This window comes from Lynx rufus, unplaced genomic scaffold (assembly GCF_022079265.1).
Source record: "Lynx rufus isolate CCGP_SWC_20201006 ecotype Redwood Valley unplaced genomic scaffold, mLynRuf1.p SCAF_6, whole genome shotgun sequence".
NCBI lineage: Eukaryota > Metazoa > Chordata > Mammalia > Carnivora > Felidae > Lynx > Lynx rufus.
Genome location: NW_025814878.1, coordinates 4,344,344 through 4,366,800, shown reverse-complemented (window position 1 = coordinate 4,366,800; position 22,457 = coordinate 4,344,344). Strand labels below are relative to the sequence as shown.

The 22,457-nt window shown below is 44.1% G+C and overlaps 2 protein-coding genes across 9 annotated transcripts in view; both read right to left on the bottom strand.

Moving 5' to 3' along the window:
- Positions 1-5,856: 5,856 nt before the first annotated feature.
- The window catches only part of TMEM242 (transmembrane protein 242), a 30,308-nt gene continuing 13,707 nt past the window's right edge, over positions 5,857-22,457 (bottom strand). For 3 of the 8 annotated variants that reach the window (XM_047103267.1, XM_047103264.1, XM_047103266.1), the window contains one exon: positions 19,284-19,787. In XM_047103267.1, the coding sequence (XP_046959223.1) occupies positions 19,600-19,787 (188 nt within the window). In that variant the 3' untranslated portion in view covers positions 19,284-19,599. The other 5 variants (XM_047103268.1, XM_047103265.1, XR_006966320.1 and 2 more) reach the window with 4 other exon arrangements.
- Positions 12,199-13,751, bottom strand: LDHAL6B (lactate dehydrogenase A like 6B). Its single transcript, XM_047103263.1, has one exon. It carries the CDS (start codon positions 13,688-13,690, stop codon positions 12,545-12,547), a length of 1,146 nt encoding a protein of 381 aa, XP_046959219.1. The 5' UTR covers positions 13,691-13,751; the 3' UTR covers positions 12,199-12,544.

Here is a 22,457-nt window from a genome sequence, read left to right as displayed (position 1 = left end):
ACCACGAGAGGGTGATTTTGAAGTTTGGAGCCACAGAGAATAGTCACTGCACCCGGTCAGGACGGCTCAGGGCCTGTTGAGACCCTCAGCCTGCCGCGTATTTGAGAGAGCGGGTTTTTAATTTTAGTTCTTAAAGCCCAGGCACGGAGTGTGGCATCACACGTTGATACTGGAAGGGATGATGTTAACCTGCCAGCCCGAACTTTTCTAATAACTCCCACGGCCTCCCGGCAGGCACAACCCAAGAAAACCAGCTGACCCGAGGGTTTGTCATGCTGGGTAATTAATGTGTGATGGCACTCAGCTCAGAATGATTTAGTGACTAGCGAAAAAGTAAGATGTAACGCGGAAGCTTACATCAAAGGGACAAATTGGGTAGATTAGGTAGAATTATTGGACTACTTTCTGGGGCATATTAGGTTCACAGGGGAGCGGATGGTGGGTTGGTTCCTGTCTCATTTCTTCGGTGAACAAGTCCATGCCCAGGTGACCCCGGCCACGGTGATTCTGTGTGGTCTTCCCACTCCCGGGTACTCTGAGTGAAACTTCAGCACCGGGTGTCTGGCTACGAAAGAAAACTCTACACTCCGAGGTGAGGGAGGCCCCTTATTTCTAGATGCTGTTGCTAGACAGTGAAGTTTCCGAAATGAAGTGAGAAGTGCCAGAGATGATTTTCCGAGATCTTTTGTTTTCAGAGGATGCTCCCCCATCCAGAGGTCTCTGGGGGCCTGACCAGGTTCTACAAAGCAAGATTGCCACCTTCTCCTCGCCAGACACAGGGTCATCCCGAGTAATACTTGTTCGTCTGGCTCTTAATCTTATCTGTTTCTTATCTACTCAGTACGTCAGAGTTGGTGAGTACATTAGGATCTTGCTTTAGTTTTTAGTTGAAAAATTGTTTAATTTTTATTTCAGAGAGACAGTGTGAGTGGGGGAGATGGGAGAGAGAGGGAGAGAGAGGCTCTTAAGCAGGTTCCACGCTCAGCATGGAGCCCGATGTGGGTCCTGATCCCACGACCCTGGCACCATGACTTGAGCCAAAATCAAGAGCAGGATGTTCAACTGAGGCGCCCCAATTTTTAACTGTTGGACCATCTGGTCATAAGACGGAGTTAGAAACCCCTGCAAGGGCCCAGGACCTGCCTCAAAAACTAATTTTTCATCATCCTGATGGGATTTTTATTTACTTGAGTTTTGGTGGCTGAGGTCAATGTGGTCAGTATGGATGAGAAGGCAAATGTCAGCTTCGGCAGGAGCTGGAGGTGTGGTCTTTGACGCATGGACCCTCTTCCCAGTGAGGAAGTCCCTCCGTCCCCCCTCCTCTTTTCTTCCTTCCTCCTCTCTACCCCTTTCCCTTCCCTCCCCACCTCCTTCCGATGCGCATGGTCCTGAACCTGAAGAGTCCACGCAAGGAGGAGCGCCCGCTTCCGGGTCGGGGAGGCAGGTGTCAAGGTCTCATCCGACCTGTTTTTAACCTAGTCCTTTACTCTCTGCTCCTTTGGTAATATTTGGAATACCGAGAAGTTAAAGCAAATGGATTCCTGTGGAGAATATGGATTCCACCCCCAACTCATTGTTAGTAGACATATCAGAGATGTTGAATTTGGACAGTTCCCACGGGAACATCTTTGGCCGCGAGAGATATTTGGAAAGACACAGGGAAAACTGCTGTGCAAGAGAATTTGTTGAGTCAGAGCCCCATCTTGCAGGCGGAAGTGCCATCGACCTCCAACTCTGGAGAAGCCTGAATAAGGTCCAGGGGCCCTACGTCCATGCATTCTCGACTGCCGGGGTGGAGCCTCCCTCCTCACTTACTGTGGTGCGTAAAAAAGTCTTGCTCTTAAACAAGGAGTTGGTAGGCTTGCTGTTGTACTGTTTCCACAGATACTTTACTACAATCATCTGTAATAAGCATCTATGAGGAAGGTCAGGGCTGGCCCACGAGCCAGCTCAGGGCAGAGGGTTTCCTCAATCACTCTCACCTTTTGCCAACAGGTCTTATTTTAGCTTTGCATGAGATTTACTATGCTAGAATTTTCTTAGCTTTGTAACCTCCATCCCAACTAAAGGATCTCTAAGTAGCTGTGGCCACTGTGGACTGAAGGGAGCTGGAAGGACAGGTGAAGGTGGCAGTGGTCATGGTCCACCCTGGTAACCCTCCAAGTTTTCCAGGGGAGGATGTCTACCACTGGGCCTTTGCTCAGAGTAGGAAGCAGAGGGATTCGGCCCCTAGAACAGGGACGATTGGAGAGGATAACCGGTAGCAATAAAATAAAAATAAACACATTCTCATCACCCGGGTTGGCAGAGCAAAGGGACTCCACAGAGTTTGACACAACTCAGTAAGGACTTTCTGAGCAAATCCAAGCTTTCTTTTATACTCACTTCTGTCCACTTGTTCTTTTCAGACAGCGGGTCCACGCTTGCTGGAGACCCAAGTCCACGGTCAGTCACCTGGACGTGTCTGGTGGATATCATCTGTCAGGCTGCAGACCTGGGCCCCCACGCTAAGCCCGAGACATCAGGCAGGGGCAGCGCGAAGATGGATTTTGCAGCGTTTTCAGACGAGCAGGTAGTAGGTGTTTCGTAAATGTGCTAAGCTTCTGCAGTCTGCCTGATTGAGCTTCTTAAGAAAGTCGGTTAAGAATGGCCTTTATCCTTCTGTCACTGAGAGCACTCAGACGATCTCTAGCCTGCTTTCACTAGCCTGTTTTCTTTTTTGAGTTAAGGGATCATGCCTCACCAATGTAAGAAATACAAATTAGGTTCTGAATCACTTTGCTACGACTTGGGCGGAAGAGTTGAACTCTGTGCGCTTCTTGGTGACTGCTATTCTCATTTTCTCCCAAACCGAGTTATCTTCCATCAGGCAAAATTTGCTAACGGTCTCACTCATTATCACAGATTAATGTCACTGCTTGCGAGAGATGCTTACTTTCCTCTTATATAAGCACAGCCTTTGATAATTAATTCTGATAACACCAATATAGAGACCTGAATACTTGACATATTATTCGATGACTCTTGGCAGAAAGGAAGACTATCTCACTCGAATGTGATAAAATACTATAAAAATCTGCATTTTACTACCTTTCGTAAGGAATTTAACTATTTGAGAAATAATTTTACATTTTACCTGGCTGATTTTAATTTATACTTAACTATTTGCTTTTTTTTTTTTTAAAGAAGATACATGAAAATAGGTGGCAATATACAACATTCTCCATGAACCAAACTTAGGAGAGATTAAATTTTGCCCCAAGTGAAATAGCTAAATTCAGTGGATTTTAATTACTTTTGTCCCTATGGGCTTCTTTTTTTTTTTTTTTTTTAATTTCTTATATTTTCCCCTTAGGTTGCATGATTAATTTGCAAGCTGAGTCCCACACTGTCCATGAAACTAAGCAGAACATAGGACAGGCGAGGTGATTAGATGCCACCTTTTGACTGAGCACTGAGAAAGGTTTTAGCCAACATCAGCCTGTGTCACCGCTATGGAACGAGGGTCACCTGCGGTCACGCCTCAGCTCTGCGGGGGCCCGGAGGTGGCGGACTCAAGCTCTGGATCATTAGAATCCCTGTTTCGTGTAGACATAGGCTGGTAGGCGTCATGTGAGGCAGTTCCCATTTTTTTCATTCTGGGGTTGTTTGGAAATAGTATTTTCTTGACTCTGAAAATAACAGCTGCCCATGGATACATTTTTACAGGGCAGCAATAACTTAGCAGAATACATTTTTTTCTCTTGAATGAATCCCGAGGCCTTGGAAGTCGCCCCTCCCTGCCCACTACATTTTCTCTACATTGCTTTCTGTAATAGCTCTTTCGGTGCTGAGATTCTAAACGTAAAGCTTACACTCAACCAGCGTAAGCAACGTTCTTATGGAAAGCCGCCTTAATGTTGGCTTACACGTGAAATGGAAATGGCTTGTGTTATCCATCCTTTAAAAAATTTCTAGTGCTCAGCCTCCATGAAATGGATTGCTTATGGGGAGATAATGTCTGTTCTATTCCTTTTTAAGTCTGTGAAAAATGTCATCCTGGTTAATAGGGTGATTAAAACTATGCTCCAGGAGATAAATGTGATTATGTTTGTCATACTCTACCCAAGATAAAGACAGCAAAGAAGGCAAACTTGAAATTCCATAACATTTCCTCTCTTCCATATCCAGGAACATTCAGAACTCAATACACAGATGGTACTTCACATAAAGAATAACATTATCTGTTAAACATTTTTCCTTTCCATTAACCAATTTAACAATATGCCTCTGGTATAAAAGGAATAGACAAATGACTAAATCTTCTGAAATCTGAGTTCTGACTGTAGAAAAATACCACGTCAGTCATATTGCTTGTTTTCCTTTTAACTTTCATCTTTGTTACTTCACTTCTGCTTTTAAAATGCAACTGGGAGTCTGTCCCCATCAACCTTCCCTCTGTGGGTGATTCACGATCGTTCTTATGGGAGCCCCCTTGCCATCCCTCAAGGACAACAGACGTATATGAAAAGGGTAAACAGAAGTCTGTATCCAAACATTCATGCCTTGAGGCCTCCCACAAGCCAGACCCTGGGGGAATGGGGCCCACCAAGCTCCTAGACACAGGCCATAATATCGACACAACCTGTTCCTTCATTTCGTTCAAAGACTAGAGATCTCGGCTTAAAAATGAAAGCCGAGTGAAAAGTTTTCGCTTCTCCATATACCCTGATAAATTCTGCAATCCCCTCCTTGTAGTCTTGAGATTTTTAACAGGTTACATATGAATCCCAGATGCTGCTTACACCTGTTTAATTAGTTAACAATATGGCAATTTTAACAGGGTAAGCTGGCCCAGAGAAAAATGTTACATTATGCACTTGACATTTCACTTAAAAATTTTCCTTAGAACTAAAAGGTTTCATTACAACAGAAAAAAAAAAAATTAAATATACTTTATTAAACCTGATTGCTAATTAGAGCCTAAGTAATTGTAAAGAAGTTGCACAACTGGTACCCAACCATATTTTTCTGAGTATACTGACATATGAAAGTACTTTTCTTTTTTTTTTTAAGATTTCTTTTTTTTATTTAAAAAAAATTTTTTTTCAATATATGAAATTTATTGTCAAATTGGTTTCCATACAACACCCAGTGCTCATCCCAAAAGGTGCCCTCCTCAATACCCATCACCCACCCTCCCCTCCCTCCCACCCCCCATCAACCCTCAGTTTGTTCTCAGTTTTTAACAGTCTCTTATGCTTTGGCTCTCTCCCACTCTAACCTCTTTTTTTTTTACTTTTCTTTAAAGAATGTTAATTTCAAATAAAAATAATTGCGTGCAGACATTTTTCTCTGTTTTCTTGAAGAGATCATGGAGGACAGGAAAGGGCTGGGTGTGCATAGAAGAATTTACCAGTAGTTTCATCAGGGAGGCAGTACTGACTACTTAAAATTGAGACTCAATACTCAGGTAACTTTCTGGTTCAAAATAATTTGTTAAGGTAGGTGATAATTGGACTCATTTTACATTGACAATTGAGGTAAAACAGCAAACAGTCAATGTTGAGGGACACGGAACCAACTTCTCAAAAAAGTACATTTTATATCCATGGTATCGTATTATTTTAGCATGACTACTTTTTCAAGTTCTCATAATCTGTTACTGGCTTCTTATCTATGCACAAGAATTTCCAGAGCCTTGAGACGAGCTCATCAGCGACTAATTAGCATGTGCAAAGCCAGGACAGCAAATTCAGGACAACAGAGCCACACCTGCTACCTGACAAACAGGGTTTACCTGTTAACCTGTTGCTCTGGAGTCGGCCTAATAGGAGTGAGCTTTCCAAGCCCTGACAATCACATACAGACAAGAAACGCTGTTGAAACTCATTTAATTAGACACACTGAGGTACTAGTGTGGTTAGGAGTCTGTCTATAAAGATTTTCCATCATATGTTATTATACATTTTTTTCAGGTACAGAACTTGGCTTCAGCTGTTATAAACAGACGTACTTCTCCTGGGATCTTCTCCACAGAGAGGTTATCCATATGATTATTTTTAAATAGTCTTCCCAATTTTGGGAAAACCTTAGGCACACGCATGCCCATGTGAATTTTAAAGTAAAGCGCACAGACTGGTGGCCTCCTCTGTGGACACTGAGCGCCTTCTATCCCATGAATTCAGTCAACAATGCACATGTTCCTGATGATAAATCAGTCGAGGCCCCTTTGCTTCTGTGGCATCTCTGAAGCCACCCTTTCCAAAACAATCGTTTTAGACTTCCCTCACCATGCTTATCTCATTTGGATTTCAATGCTTCCTCCCACTCAAGAGTCGATTCGGAGTTCTTGGGGATTGCTGGAAATATTGATTGCATTTTGCTTCGAAAGTCTTTCATCTAAAAGGAGGAAAAAAAAAATCAGTTATCAAAATTAAAAGAGCCAAAGCAATTAGAGACAGACTCTGTTGCTGCTGGGATGATACTTCATCGCTTGTGGGTACCATAAAAAGTAAAGACTGTGCTCCAGCGACCTTGAGAGGAAATGAGATACACCTCCGTTCTTCTTCCAAGTGGTAATCTATTGAGCCTTAAATAACATAAAACACCACTCTGAATCACGAAGGCAACGTAATCTAGACTGTCAACCCTCCATGATATCTATTTCCTACCAGAAGAATGCTATGTTTTGTTGGCTTTTTCATATGTAAAGATGCAGCTGAGAATGGAAGTTCTGTTTGTCTTAAACACACCGAGGCCATTCGTAGAAGCATTTTGGAGCTAGAGGAAAGAAGTAGAGAGAAGAAACTTAGGGTTAATAAAGAATGGGTTAATAAAGAAAGGGTTAATAATCAGTGGACGGCAGATAAATTAGAATGTTCTCATATGCCAAACGGCGTTGAAAGCTCTGTGTAGAGGTTTTACCAACAGAGGTTGACTTGGAACCCGAGGGTCACAGCAGGGGCTGGAAGATCTTTAATAGGAGCGTCAACCTGGGGCACCTAGCTCCCGCTGCGGAGCACACTTTCCTAAGGGAGGACGGATCATCTTTGCATTAGATAGTGCTGGCTACGCACTTTTGATTCACGGTTTTAACCTGTCTGGTCCTGTCATGAAGATACTTCAGCACTACTGTGCAGCATTACAGTATTCTCCTCGGCCGTATCCTGACTGTATTTCTCAAAGATACAGATCTCTTCAATCAGATGTGTGAAGCACCTCAGACTCATTGACAACACCAAGACATCTCTTGGAGTGGTTATGTTGGGAGTTGGCTAATATATTTTTCTTATATCGCTGCTTATTTATTTCACTTTATTTTGAAGCTGATTCCTTACTTTGTTTCTAAACTCAGCAAGTGCATCTTGCTCAGGACTTGTAAATTCCTAGGCATTCACTCCAGTCACTGCAGCACAGCCTCTGCCGCCAGATAGATCTGTCTCTACTGGGGAAAACTCCTGTCTCTAAGCCGTAGTTTCCACATGTGTAGAAGGGAGATAACTGCCTGCTTATAGGATTGTGAGGATTAAGTGACACGTAAAGCACAGCACCTAACACATGGCAGCACTCAATATATATTGGCCATTGTCATTATGGCATCACCAAAGTATGTGCTGGATTCCAAGAACAAAGTTCATACGGACATAAATAATATGGTAGGTTGGCTAAAAGCATTACTTTATAGTTCTGTATCATTTTGGTTCAACTATTTTGACATTGGGGGATACACATGGTTCTCCGTTATATGTAGCCTATAGGAGGTCCATGCCAACCATCTTTTAACGTTTGGGTCCCAGACACCAGTCCTCATTACACACACATCCATGGCATGGGTATCTCTCCCTAGCCCCGTCTTCCATGCAACTCTTTGGTTTGTACTGTGACGAATCCTTCATAACACGTTGTCACCTAGACACAGTACTGGGGAGGGATTGGAAATGTAGCTCCAAATAGCAGTTCTCAAATAGTGTCATCATTTTGGTTGCCATAATCACAGGGAACTTCTATCTGCACTGGAGGAGGGGGGCAGATTCTAAGTATCTAGAATGGCCACAAAAATAATTGTTGCTTTGTCCAAAATACCAATATATAACCCCACTGAGGCATCTTTTGCATAGACTTTCTCAGTTCCAAGACGTCTCTGGCCAGGGTCTGCTTGTGCTGCCTCTTCTTTCCCTTCACCTTTATGGCTGAACATCTGTTACAACTAAATCCAATGACAAAGTTTTCAAATGGAGTGTCAGAGAGCAAGGACGTGAAGAGGATCATATGCCATTCTGCCTTCTCAGTGATGTGGAACATGGTCAGTTGCTGAGAAGAAGGTAGGAAACGCAGATGTGGTCTGGGTAGGAGTAAAGGGTGGCTGCTATTCAGCAAGGGGGGGTCATGTTGCCATTTTGTCTTCTTGGACTGATTTTTTTCTTTTCTTTCTTTATTTCCCAAGTATTGTATCATTCACCTGTCCCCAGAGTCATAAATGAGTTACTGACCCACTAGAAGAAATCGTATCTGAAAAAGAGCCAAAGAAGGATAGACAGACTTTGAAGAGGGGTAAAAGAAAGGAGGCAGATGGGATAAAGAACACCATTCGGGCCTCTTTAATTTTACAGCTGTAGAAGAGGAAACCCAGAGTCTACACTGAAGTTATAAAGAGGGCCTCATGTTACTCTAAACAATGGGGTTCCACAAATTTTTAAGCTTGTACTATTTATGTATATGGATAGGACACGAAAACCTTCCGGAATTTTTCCCCCCTGTGTTAATTTCTGATATGCAGTTCAGAGGTGTTGGTGTTATCAGTGATACGCTATCACAGGTCAACAGAACATTCTCCTGCTTAAAACTGTGCTTGAGGGGCGCCTGGGTGGCGCAATCGGTTAAGCGTCCGACTTCAGCCAGGTCACGATCTCGCGGTCCGTGAGTTCGAGCCCCGTGTCAGGCTCTGGGCTGATGGCTCAGAGCCTGGAGCCTGTTTCCGATTCTGTGTCTCCCTCTCTCTCTGCCCCCCACCCCCCGTTCATGCTCTGTCTCTCTCTGTCCCAAAAATAAATAAACGTTGGAAAAAAAAAATTCAAAAAAAAAAAAAACTGTGCTTGAAAAAAGATTTAGGAGTTGAGTAAATTCAAGCAAATTTGATTATAAACCAATGAACTGAATTCCACAATAACAATGACAGCTATCGGCACAAACCATCCCCTACCCTGTACCCCACAAGTTCAGTGAGGACGGGACAATGTTGGGAACTAGAGATCCAGTAACTCAGTTTTACTCTGAAGCATTTTCCAAGCTCTGAGCTCTTACCTGCTGTCTTCCTTTTCCCTCTTTCCTCTGACTGGAGAGAATTTTTCCCTGGCTATGGGTCCCAGGGCTACGCTTCTAATCAGGGCCACTGTGTACTACACAACTCCAGGCACTGCTCTCCACAAAGACTAAGACAGGAATGGCACCCCCTAAGGCAATGAGCCCACTGCGCAAGAACCTCATCCCTAAGTCCCACTGATTGTGTCCAACAGGGATGGGTTGTAATACCATCAGAAAGTATTACTTTCTAAGGCAGCAAGCCTTGAATACGGTGTCGTGACAATTGGGAAATGTATTACAAGTAATTTGTTACTAACATGGACATTCTGAAGACTGGGTATGATTGACTTTTTAGATGTTAGAATGGCTTCAAGATTATGTCTCTAATAATGTTATTCTCACTCACACTGCAATAGTTGTTTGAAGGGCCATATAGCCTGTAAGCCAGGAGAGAAACATGGGATACGGCTGCACATTTACCATGCATGTTTTGGCAGGGAAAAAACAACATGAAGGTTTTTGGTCTAATGCGTGGTGTGCTGAAAAACTCCTTAAAAGCCCAAGAGATGTACCCAATTAGAGAAAACCCTTACCCTTAGGAATAGTATCTATTCTTTAAAAAATAAGCAGTTGTTGGAATTAAAAGCTCCAAGTTGTATAATGTCTTTGCCACTGACTAGCTCATTTGGCTTCAGCTGCCTCTTGCAGGACTCCAGTACTGGAGGTAGAACGATGAAAGCGTTACAGGACCGACAGTCATTTTGAAGAACCTGGAAATTCAGCTTCTTCATAACACAGAATAAGACAATAACTGTTACTTGAACAGAAATAATAATGGCTGCCGTATGAGATTACCTATGTGTCAGGCACTCTACCAAGCAACAGGCTATTATTTCGTCTTTACAATTCTTTGTGGCAGAAATGAGCACCGCCACTTTACATATGAGAAACCAGAAGTCAGAGAGGTTAACCCATCCATGGTGACATGCTTTCTAAGTACAACTGACTGAATGATGTCCAGGGCTCTTTCACCATAGCCACTCTGATTCTGTGACCTGGAAAGACTTGGTACCTCTATAACCTCTAATCACATACCAGCTTTAACTAAAAATGACTCTAAAAGCACATGTACCTCTTACAATGGCTACCATTTTATTTAGAATGGTATGGCAGATTATTACTAATGTTCACTGATAGCCAGTAGTCATGTACTTCCAGATATGGGGGGGGGGTTATACTTCTCCACCCTCTTTAAGTTAGGTACCCACATGACTAGTTCTGACAAAAGAAATGTGCATCACTTCCAGGTTGAAGCATTTAATTGCAGGTGTTTCCAGGCCATTCTTACCTTTCCATAGAAATCATGGAAACCTGGGTTACTATGGCGGTGCCTTAAGATCAAAGCAATCTGAGGTACAAAGCCACCTGTGGAGGACAGCTCCCCTAGAGATTCAAGTAAACCCACAGTGGATTTAATGAGAGAAATAAACCTTGAGCCACACATTTGGAGACTGTTTTTCACTGTAGTAAACCCAGCCTACTCTGACCTGACATAGTAAAGAGAATTACAAAATAGACCTAAGGCGTGCTCTGATCCCCTTCAAAATTACATTAATCTTGGCTGAAACATGGCTGAATAAAAACTCAAGGGCTGGACAAAGGGGAAGAAGAACTCTGTGCAGTTAAGCTTAAAAAGCTCTTAGAATCGTCTGGAACCAAACCAACATTCTTCCCACTTTCAGAGCTCAGCACATCAATTAGTCCCATTACATGACACTGCTTCCTGGGTAGTCAGAACATTTCTAGATGTTTCCAATAAAATAGTATGGGAGCTCTGATCAGTACGGTAAAGGGTCATTTTTGGGGGTGGATTGCTGTCCTGTCTACCTGGTAAAATTCAACTAAGCAGGACCGGTTTTATTTAGAGAGGAGATGCTGGTACCTTTCCATTTTAATTAGCTTGGCTTATGACCATATGGATCCTGAAATGTGTTTGAACATACCATATTATTTATTTCATACTCAATTGCATCAAGAAGGCTAACACGAATTTGAAAATTGTTCTCATTTTCTACGTTATTAGTACATCATTTAGGTAGAGGTCAGACAAGCGTCTTCACTTTCTCCTAAACCCTCACTGTATCACATGCAGAAAGTCTAGAATCTATAGTAAAGTCAATTGATTTAGGAATAAAAAGTGAATGTGTAACTTTCTGAGAAATACAGTCCCTGAAGCACTCATTAAAACAGCCAATTTTTATGACAGTGATTAACAACAGGGCACAATACAAAAGCAAAAGCTTTGTTAGCGTGAAGTAAACCGAGCGAGAGGGATGCCCTCAGAGCATCTCAGGGCCACTCTGCTGATGAGACCTGGCCTAACAAGAACAACTTGTAACACGTCTCCCGGTTTAATGTGCAAACAGGTCAGGTTCTCAGAGGCAGTTCTAAAATAATTTCAGAGGCTTTATTTTTAGCGGCGACAAAATTTAGGAATGTCTCTCTGACAAATAAATGACAGTAACGCTTGCCACCTCTGTCAGGTCTCTTTCTAAAAGCTTTTTTCTATCTTTTTACACTTCATACTTTACATTGCATTAAACGCTTTATAACTGCTACCACCCAGACCACTACTATTTTCCTATTTTAACCTAATGTTTCTGCTTCACTGCCGTCCATACACGAGCATGTGTGTACATGTGCACCCCCTTCTCCCAACACACAGGCCCTACTCGCAGCTCTCATTTTATAATGCCTTTTTTTAAGGCCCACCTGAAAGGTTGTCACAGGGGCACGAAGGCAGCTGATGGCTCCTTTACAGTACTTCTGTCTGTATATTTATTTTTACATTGTAGAGAAAGTCACAACTTCTTAAAAACAGTATATAAATGAACACAGTAGGTGTAAGCCAGCCAGAATGAAAAAATTAACATGTACTTAATGAAAATTATTTCTGTAACACAATAAACAAACCTATATCCTTTATCCTTTTGGACCAAATAGCAACTGTCTATGGCAAGTACTGGCACATCAGTGGTACAAAAACACCTTTGATGCAGTCACTTAGGAATTGTGTGGGGAAAAAAAATCATCCTGACATCTGTATGCTAAATAAAAAAGCTGGGGAATAAACAGATGAGTCACTGTACTTCCTTTCCTATTTCCAACTTCTAGCAATTTCAAGTTTATTAAAAAATTTGACATATACAACCCCACACCTACTATCTCTTCAATAACTTCTGAAAGATAGTTTCAAACAACTTTAAAGCTCAAGCTCCTTCTGAATTTCCCACAGTGTTTCTGCACTCTTCTTCAGACGGGCCTGTTCTTCAGGGGTCAGCGTCACCTTTACAAGGTCTGCAATACCACTCTCTCCCAAGACACATGGAACACTGAGGAATACTTCTTTGTTTATCCCATACAGACCCTTAATTATGGTGGAAACTGGATGCACTCTTCTAAGATTCCTCAAAATGCTTTCCGTTAAATCAGCTACAGATAAGCCAATGGCCCAATTAGTATAACCTTTCATTTTAATAATCTCATAGGCACTGGCAATTACATCTTTGTGGACATTTTTCCACTTCTCGGGATCTTTATCAGTTCCTATATCTGAACTCAAATCCTTCAGAGGGACACCAGCGATGTTCACTCCACTCCACACAGGGACACTGGAATCTCCATGCTCTCCAAGGACCCACCCATGACAGCTTTCAGAGTGAATACCAAGCTTTTGCCCAATCAAGAAACGGAAACGGGCAGTGTCCAGATTACAACCACTTCCAATAACACGGTTTTGGGGAAATCCACTCAATTTCCAGGCCACGTAAGTTAATATATCTACTGGATTGGAAACAACAATCAGTTTGCAGCGAGGGCTATACTGGATAATATTGGAAATCATTAACTTAAAGATGGCCACGTTGCGCTGGACTAAATTAAGCCGCGTTTCTCCTTTTTCCTGGCGTGCACCTGCTGTGATGACCACAAGGTTGGAGTTTGCAGTGACAAGGTAATCTTTGCTGGAGGCAATAGTCGGCATTTTCACGAACGGACTGCCATGTTGCAGATCCATGGTCTCACCCTTCAGTTTGTCTTCATCAACATCCACAAGGGCAAGTTCATCGGTCAAGCCCTTTAACAGGATGCTGATAGCACAGGCCATGCCAACCGATCCGGTTCCTATAATGGAGACTTTGTTGTGATGAACGGCCTCCTCGGAGGTGAAATTCTTGATAAGCTCACACTTGATGGTCGCCATCCTGGACACGAGGGTGACGGGCCAGGCGACCGGAAGGGAGATGCCTGCCGGCTGGCGGGGACACAGCGCCCCCCTCGGGCACAGGAAATTCACTCTCGCAGCCTCCACTCTCCGGCCGGCCCGCAGGACTCCCACAGACCAGTTCATGGCTACTCACTCACGAGGTGGAGGGAGAGAAAGGAAGAAAACTGCAGACAAGCTCTGTGACCTGAGGGCACAGAGCAGCAGGTGACCGTTAGACACCTCCTGCACCTGCTACTGCGGTGGCTCGAGGCCTTGGCGGTTGGAAGGCCCCGCCCCCCGGTCCACTACTGCGACTGCGCGCGGCCGTGGCAGTTGGACGGCACCGCGTCCCCCCCAACTACTTCGGCTGTGCGTGGCCGCGGCGTCGGAGGGCCCCGCAGCCCGCTACCGCAGCTGTGCCAGTGGGCAGGCTCGCGTGGCATCTCAAGGGCCTCCAGAGTGGTACTTTGCATGTCTGCTCAGGCTGGGGTGGTAAAAGGGGTTCTCTGGCAAATTAATTCTGTACATTGTTTTACACACATGAATTCTCTTCCATTTCTAACTTGTATAATGGGCCAACCCAGATCCCCGGGATTACGGATTTTCTATTTTTGCTACAGATGCCAAGTAGAAATAATTCCAGTAGGTACAGATAAAAATAGGGTTAGATTTTCTGAACTGTATCCCTGCCGGAAAGAATAAGGTACGTGTGCTGTCTCCAAACGGCCGCCTTCACCATTTTTCTGCGTCTATAGGAGAAGCGGGGCTCCTGTTTTAAGTTGTATCCAATTGGAGAATTTTCTATTTGGAGAGGTTCCACTGCCTTTGTACCAGTCACGACCATGATCCACAACTGGGGGAGGGGGGAGTCACAGCGCTGGCAAATAAGGGGAAGGGGCCGACTGTGAGCTAGTCCAACAGTAGAAACTCAAAGGGAGATGCCGTTACTACTTTCTCATGCCAAAGGAAACCGTGTGATTCACAGTCCTGATTAAAAATTTCTCAGGTAGAAAGGTGGGGATGTAGCCTTCTATTCAAATGAAGATCTATGTTAAAGGTCTTTAAACTGGCAAATTTTGACCAACGCACAGATCAGATTATTGATTAAAGCAGTAAAATAAATATCAGTATATCTTGCTTTCCACTGCATTTCTCTGGTCAGTCTTCTGAACTTCCTTTGAAGTTTCTAAGGAGATAGCAACTTTACATCTGATGAAATATAAATATATACCCTAATAAACCCAGTAAGCTACGAAAGTCAAATAAAAATAGTGGCACTTTCTCCCCACTTATAAAACAACTCTGACCATGTAATAATTCCTCAAAGTTCTCCTCTCCTTTTAAGAGCAATATGCTCTTGGGGTGCTCAGTCGGTTAAGTGTTCGACTTCAGCTCAGGTCAGAGCCTGGAGCCTGTTTCGGATTCTGTGTCTCCCTCTTTCTCGGCCCTTCCCCCACCCATGCTCTGTCTCTCTCTGTCTCTCAAAAATAAATGTTAAAAAAAAAAAAAAAAAAGCAATATGCTCTTCCCTAATAGGGCTCTTGGCACACACAGCTGCCTCCCAGTCAGAAAAAAGATTTCGGTTTCAGAACACCAAATCTCCACAAAATGAATATTTTATATTCAGGACTTAGAAATCTATATTCTTTTGTCACTGCAGTGCAGTCCAGGAAGAGAGGAACAATGAGCAAAGCAGTTGGTGAGGGGTGGGAAAGTGTGGCAATTAGTGGGGTTCCTGCAACCCTGTTTCGGTGGGACTCAGCACTCTAGCAGGGACCAGACATACTGTTTAGATGGCACAGGGTCACAAGCTCCATGATACACAAAGTGGTGACAGCATCACAAACATGAGTTCTCTCCACACTTGTAGTCAGTTTTATGGTAACCATTTGCCAAATTAACAACTGCAATTTTAAAAACAATCATCTTTATTTAATGGTGGCTAACATCACAGAGGGATCCTTTTAAAAGACCAACTTTTGATAGCTGCAGTTTCTTCTATCCCAGGCAGAATAGAAATATTTAAACCTGATGCCTGGTCCCACCTTCTTCCTATAATGATTCCTTTGACCAGTCAAGTCATTTTCCAAGATAAGTGTTCTTGAGGATGAAATTCAAGCACATAACAACTCTTAGCTAGATGACTTCTTTCTATAGTAATTTTCTTTCTAGAGTTTGAACCTCTTCAGAAATAAAATCTCTGACAGCTGCCTCTTCAGCTTTTCCCCTTAGCCACAACTAAATCAATTTTGAGAAAATAACACTCTCCAAAGTAAAAATACCTCAAACAAAGCAGCTTTTTATTTACAGTAAGTCTTGAGCTAAGAAGGGAAGAACTGAGAAAGACAAAGACATGTACATGACCTCCACAGCAGATTTAGGTCTACTCAAAGATGTGCGAAGTCAGGGGCACCTGGGTGGCTCAGTCGGTTGGGCGTCTGACTTCGGCTCAGGTCATGATCTCACAGTTTGTGGGTTTGAGCCCCGCGTCAGGCTCTGTGCTGACAGCTCGGAGCCTGGAGCCTGCTTTGGATTCTGTGTCTCCCTCTCTCTGCCCCTCCCCCACTCATGCTATGCTCTGTCTCTCTGTCTCTCAAGAATGAATAAACATTAAAAAAAAAAAAAAAAAAGATGTGCGAAGTCAGATACAGCCAGACAACTCCCTAATGACCTGTCTGAGGTGGTTCCTTATTCCTTTCGAATGGAAAACACAACTCAAATGATCTATTCAAAAGGCAGTATAATATTATTGCTGATGGGAGGAGGATGCTTGATTACATCACCGAGGAAGGAGGAAGCAGGAAATAAAAGATGACCAACAAGCCTCTGGACCACAAATTGTTCCAACTAAGCCATTCTATTCCACCTGTCTGGACTCTCATCCCCAGCTCTCTGGCCCTTTTTCTACCTAGGAGTCTGGTCCAAATATTCCATCCTCTCAGTCTTGTACAATCCACCCCCCCCCACCCCCCAGCAGAACTGACTTTTAAAAATCCTACGCCACCAGTGTCTTTTGCACCTTTCTCCATCATAGGATTTCTCACACACAATTAAGTGTAATTACATATGAATCTGTCACTCCAAAGGGATCACCTTTTATTTACAGCATATCACTATCCTCAAGAACACAGCTTGGTAAGCATATTCAGTAAATATTCATGGTAGAAAAGAAGGAGTAGAGGAGTGCCTGCCTGGCTCAGTCAATAGAGCATACGACTCTTGATCTAAGGTTGTGAGTTCAAACCTACGCTGGACATAGAGATTACTTTAAAAAAATAAAAATCTTGAAAAGAAAAAAAAGAATGAATATAGAGCCGAGTGAAGTAAGGCTAAAGGTGAGAGAAACAGAAAGGCATGGCTGGAGAACCCACCTAGTACCAGAGTTCTAAATGAAGGGTAGGTAAAATGTGTAGATGCCTGTTTGGGGTTTCTTAGCAAGGCTGATGTATAAATTTTAGACAAACCAAGGATAGGCTAAAAGATTTCTTAACTGTTTCCAAAGCCAAAGCCAATACCTCCCTTTACCAAGTTAGAACACACAAAAAAATAAAAAATAAAAAATAAATAGTAATAATAAAAAAGAAATTCTACAGTGCTAGAAACACAGTAAAATAAATATGCAATGGCGGAAAGAATATTTTCATTCTTTAAACAAATATTTTGTTCTTTGGAAAGCTTTTAAAAAGTAACCACTGCATAAAACCCTTGATTTGACAAAAAGAAAAAAAAAAAAAGAAAAGAAGTTGCAATGAAAGAAGTGTTAATTAATATTATAAGCTATAAACTCACCAGCAAGCAAGTAGAGCATTATATAAACACAATTATTTTAAAAGTCTTCTTTGTGATTTAAAAATCATAAAATGCAAATTGTAGTTTTAAAACAAATTAGTGGGCTATGATTCTCTTGCTCATGAACTAAAATCCATACAACTCTGTAATCCTTGTGTGGGGGTGTTTAGAAATACCAGCACCTTATGTAGTTTCCTTTGTCAGCAATACGGGGAATGTTGGGGAGGGACAAAAGCAGGGCCACACAGCTTTGTCTCCTGATAGAACAAAGGTAGACTGTCACTGCAAAACAACATTGGGATCAACTTCCATTTATGGTATTCAAATATCATAACAGGAATTGGCAAATTCATCTAATAAAGAACCCAAATCCCACTTCTGTTCTTTAAAGACATCATCTAGGGTATCTGGGTGCTTCAGTTGGTTGAGAGGCCAACTTTTGATTTCAGCTCAGGTCATGATTCCAGGGTTGTGGGATCAAGCCTCATGTTGGGCTCTGCACTGAGGGTGGAGCCTGCTTGAGATATTCTCTCTCTCTCTCTCTCTCTCTCTCTCTCTCTTTCTGTCCCCTCCCCTGCTCATGCACCCTCATACATACATACATACATACATACATACATACATAAAAATAGGGGTGCCTGGGTGGCTCAGTTGGTTAAGCATCTGACTTTGGCTCAGGTCATGATCTCATAGTTCATGGGTTTGACCCTTGCCTCAGGCTCTGTGTTGACAGCACAGAGCTTGCTTGGGATTCTCTTCCTCCCCACCCCCCCCCCCCCCCGCCCTTCCCCTGCTCCTGTTCTCTCTTTCTCAAAAATAAAACATTAAAAAAATAAAGATAAAGATATCATCTACACACAATCTTTGATGCACTTAAAAGAGCTACATGTATTAATAATTCAAAAGGAAAAAAAGGAAATATTTTAATGTAGGACAAAACATGAAAACAAGGCAATTGAAATTCACTGGTATGTGTTTAAACATCCCAAACTGTAGCTAAAAACTGACAAAATTTAATTTTATGGCTATAGGCTCTAACTGAATAGGTGTGGTCTTATTAATTCACTCCAAGTATTCTCTGTGATTGGATTCATATAAATAATACCACAGTCCTGAGTAACAGTTCTATTCATCATAAAAAAAAAAAAAAAAAAAAAAACCCGATATGAAGAATGTTTGTATATGGAAGTTATCTTCAATTTAGGTACAAACTTAAATTTACCTAATGGTAGAAGTTACCTTTATAATTTCAAAACTGCCCAAATGGATGAACTCCCTGTTGTGAAGTTTAAAGATTAGTTTGCCTCAAGACTCCAATCGGGCAAAGACCAGAGCCAGCATCAGGAACAGTAGGAAGAGCGAGGGGTGCTCAGCGGGGAGATCAGCAGGGACAGGGCTCAGAGGCCAGGAAGAACAAGGCCTCTCAGCCTGGCTCGAGCTCTGGGTGAAACAGAAAGGGCCACTCTCAACCGCAGCACTAGTGACACGGGCACCAGATCGCTCTGTGGGGCCTGCCGGTGCAGCGCTGGATGGGGAACCGCATCCCCGGCCTCCATCCACTAGCTGCCAGTAGCTCCCCCAGTTAGGACAACCAAAAATGTCTCCAGATACTGTCAAATATCTTTCTTCGGCAGGGCGGGGAAGACAAAACGGACCCCATTAAGAACCAACGGGTTAAAGAAGTAGGGGCCAGATCACGGAGGGGCCAAACCATCTCAGGGAACGTGGATTTTATTCTCAAGGGAACAGCGAGCCACTGACATGGCAGAAACTGTGTGCCAGCGGGGGCACCCTCTGTGCTAGGCACTGTTACAGGTGCTGAGAATACAACAGTGAACAAATCAAATGAGGTCTCTATTCTCAAAATTGACGTTGTTTTTGTGAGGACAGCTGAGACAAGAAAATGGTCAAGAGAACTTCCTTCTGCAATCGTGCTGTGAAGAGAAGAAAACAGGATGCTGTCAGAGACGAACTGAGTGGTGGGGGTAAAGAGGCTACTGTATTTCGGACCAGATGGTCTGGAGAAGCTTCTCTGAGGAGGTGAAATAAATTTGGGCTGAAACTCTGTCACGCCAGAGCGGCGGAGCGCACACCTGGGGAGGGAGGGTCCAGGCCCGGCTGGAGGAAGGGGCCCAAGGGGAGAGGCTGGTGTGGCGCAGCGCGTGGGGGCGGTGGCCGTGGCGGTTGCGGAGGAGCCGGGAGCAGGGGGCAGGGCGCGACCGCCGACCTCCCGACCTCTTCAGCGGGAGCCGCTGCAGGGTTTTTCAGAGGAGTGACGCGATCCGACTTAGACCTTCCGAGTATCCCCAGCTGCCAGCCGCTGCGCGGAGGAGACGTTCGCGGGAAGGGAAGGAGAGGCCGGGAAACTTCCAGGGCGCTGGGCAAAAGGCCAGTGGAGGTGGGGCCACGAGAGGAGCCAGGCTGTGTCTCGCAGCACCGCTAACAAGCAGAACTGGCCCACGGATGAGACGAAGGGGATAAAGGGAAATGAGAGAACCCACGATGAGTCTCTGCCGGGGTTTGGCTGGAACAGCCGGCGGGTGGGGGGGGGGGGTGGAGAGGGACTGGCCGAAGTGGGAAAGACAGACGGAGGGGGCGTCGGAGGCGCGGGAACCCCGAGTGGTTGAGCCACGGTCGCGGACGTGCCTCTCGGACCCACGACCGACGACGCACAACATGCAGCTGTGAGGCAAATCTGGCAACAGACTGTATGGTTGTTTGAAAATGCCGAGGACGAGGTGAGCGGAGCGAGGGACCGAGGACGGAAAGAGAACAGATGGGTCCAAGTGGCAAGCCCCTGGATGTTCCCACGTTTCCGTGTCTGCCACGGAGGAGCCAGAACAGGAGACGTGCAAAGATATCTGGCCAGGGAGGTCGAAGGAGTCTCGGAAGCAAAGAGTGTTTTGCGGGGGACAGAATGCTCAGTTGTGTCAAATGTCGCTGAGAGTCAACTAGCAGAATGATAAAGACCTGGGTGTGGCAACAAGGAAGGCACTGGTGACCCTACCCGGCAGTTTCCCTCAGGACTGAGGAGAGAAAGGGGAGGAAGTACAGACGGTGACCATGGCAACTTTCAGAAATCTTTTCCTTCCTTTCCTTCCCTTCTCTTCCTTCTTTCTTTCCTTCCTCCTTTCATTTTAGAGACAAAGCATGCACCTGAGCAGGGGAGAGGGGCAGAGGGAGACACAGAATCTTAAGTAGGCTCCACACTCAGTGCAGAGCCAAATGCCGGGCTCGATCCCACGACCCTGAGATCAGGACCTGAGCTGAAATCAAGAGCAGGTCGCTCAACTGACTGAGCCACCCAGGCGCCCTGCAAAGTATCTTTTCTATGAAGGGAAGCAGACGAATGGGCTGGTAGCTGGAGAAAGATGAGGAGTGTCAGAGAGAATTTATAGAGGCGGGAGAAACGGGAACATGTCTGTACACGCTGCAGCAGAGGGGAAACCGGCAGCTAAGGCTGAGGATAATTCCAGAAGCAAGATCCTCTGGCAGATGGTAGGGGTCAGCCCTTGGTAGCAGCATGGCCACCTCGTCCATGGTGACATGAACAAGGCAGAGTGAGTGGTACAGATGCAGGGAGAAGTTTGGGGAAGATGAAGGCCATGGCCTTCTTGCAAAGTGTGGAGAAAGGGCTATTGAGAGGCCAGGCGGGAGGCAGGGTGAATGGAGATTAGTCGTGACCATCTTGAGGCAGGGAGACACCCCGACTACAGTGGCTGTGGGGGTGTGGGAGAAGCAAGGCTTGGTGACTGTTTAGATACAGGGGTGACAAAGAGTGTGGTCGTGAACAGAATCTAGCTTTTCTCTCTGGGCAGCTCTGTGGATGATGGTGCCATTCCCCTGAGTGATGCAGGAGGAGGGTATGGGGTGAGGATGGGGTGAGGGGTGGTGAATGACCATGCAGGTGGGGACACGTGTGATGCCTGCAGGGCATCCAGTCAAGTGCGTCCACGAGCAAGGAGCTCAGGGGTCGACTCAAGATGCAGACCTGGCAACCTTCTGCACGTGGATGAAGCCACCAGAGTGGATGGAGCCTGCAAAGGAGAAAATTCAAGGGCAAAGCAAGGAACTAGCATCTAATGTGTAAAATAAGGCAGCAGCATTTCAGAAGTAGATGGGATAGCGGGAAACAAAAAGTAAGAGCCAAACTAGGATTGAGAACAATTACAAAACGAATAAAGAACTATAGAAGCCCAGCATTCGTTCGCACAAGAGGCAAACTGATGTATCAGAGTCATCAAAAAATAGTGAAATTATGTTCAGCACAATTTACATTGTGGAAAGATACACAGCACATTTAAAAAAAGATTTCTTCTTAAAATTGTTAGAAATATTTCAGTCAGAAAAATTCAACTGGAGAGACCACTTCATTGTCTGATATACCGGTAAATGACTAATAATATATATAAATATACCAACATACACATATAAATTTTTTCATGGAGTCTTAGAGATTTCTAAGTGACCAAGAATAGGTACCTTCATAACAAAGGTAGACACATGCTATCAGGTCTTCACTCCACAATGCCTTATTTAGAGAGATCTGCTCACGTGAGTCCAATTTTCTGTGCTCAGTAGAAGAAATAAGGACAAAGAAAAGGAAAACCCAAGTGAAATCAAGGATACTTTTCCTCTGGTGGAGTAAGGCTGGGAACATTCCTGAGGTGATTAAGCCTGATTTGTGTCAGGCTTTGGAACAAGAAGGCTTTCATGGCAGACCTGATCTTTTCTAGTAATGGTTGCACATTCCTATATTATAAAATGCTTGGGGCCCTGTTTTACTTATAAAAGGAAAAGGTGGGTTTTTAGAAGAGGTATATTGGCAATATGCCAAAAAAAGCTGATTTTTTTTTTTTCCCCACCCCCTTGGCTTAGGCAAAAAAAAAAAAAAAAACAACCCAAAACCAAAAAAAGACACTAGCTGTTATCTCCCATTTTAAACTGAGCAAGTCCCTGTGATTCGGTCTCTCTGTCACCAAATTGCTCCTCCACATTACACTGAGTGCCTCTTACCACCGGATGCCAAGCCCATTAGAGCTGCAATGAATGGGAAATAAGGGTTACAGAGATGTTCTTGTCACCTCAGACCTAGATTTAAGTGATGCACAGTGCCACTTCC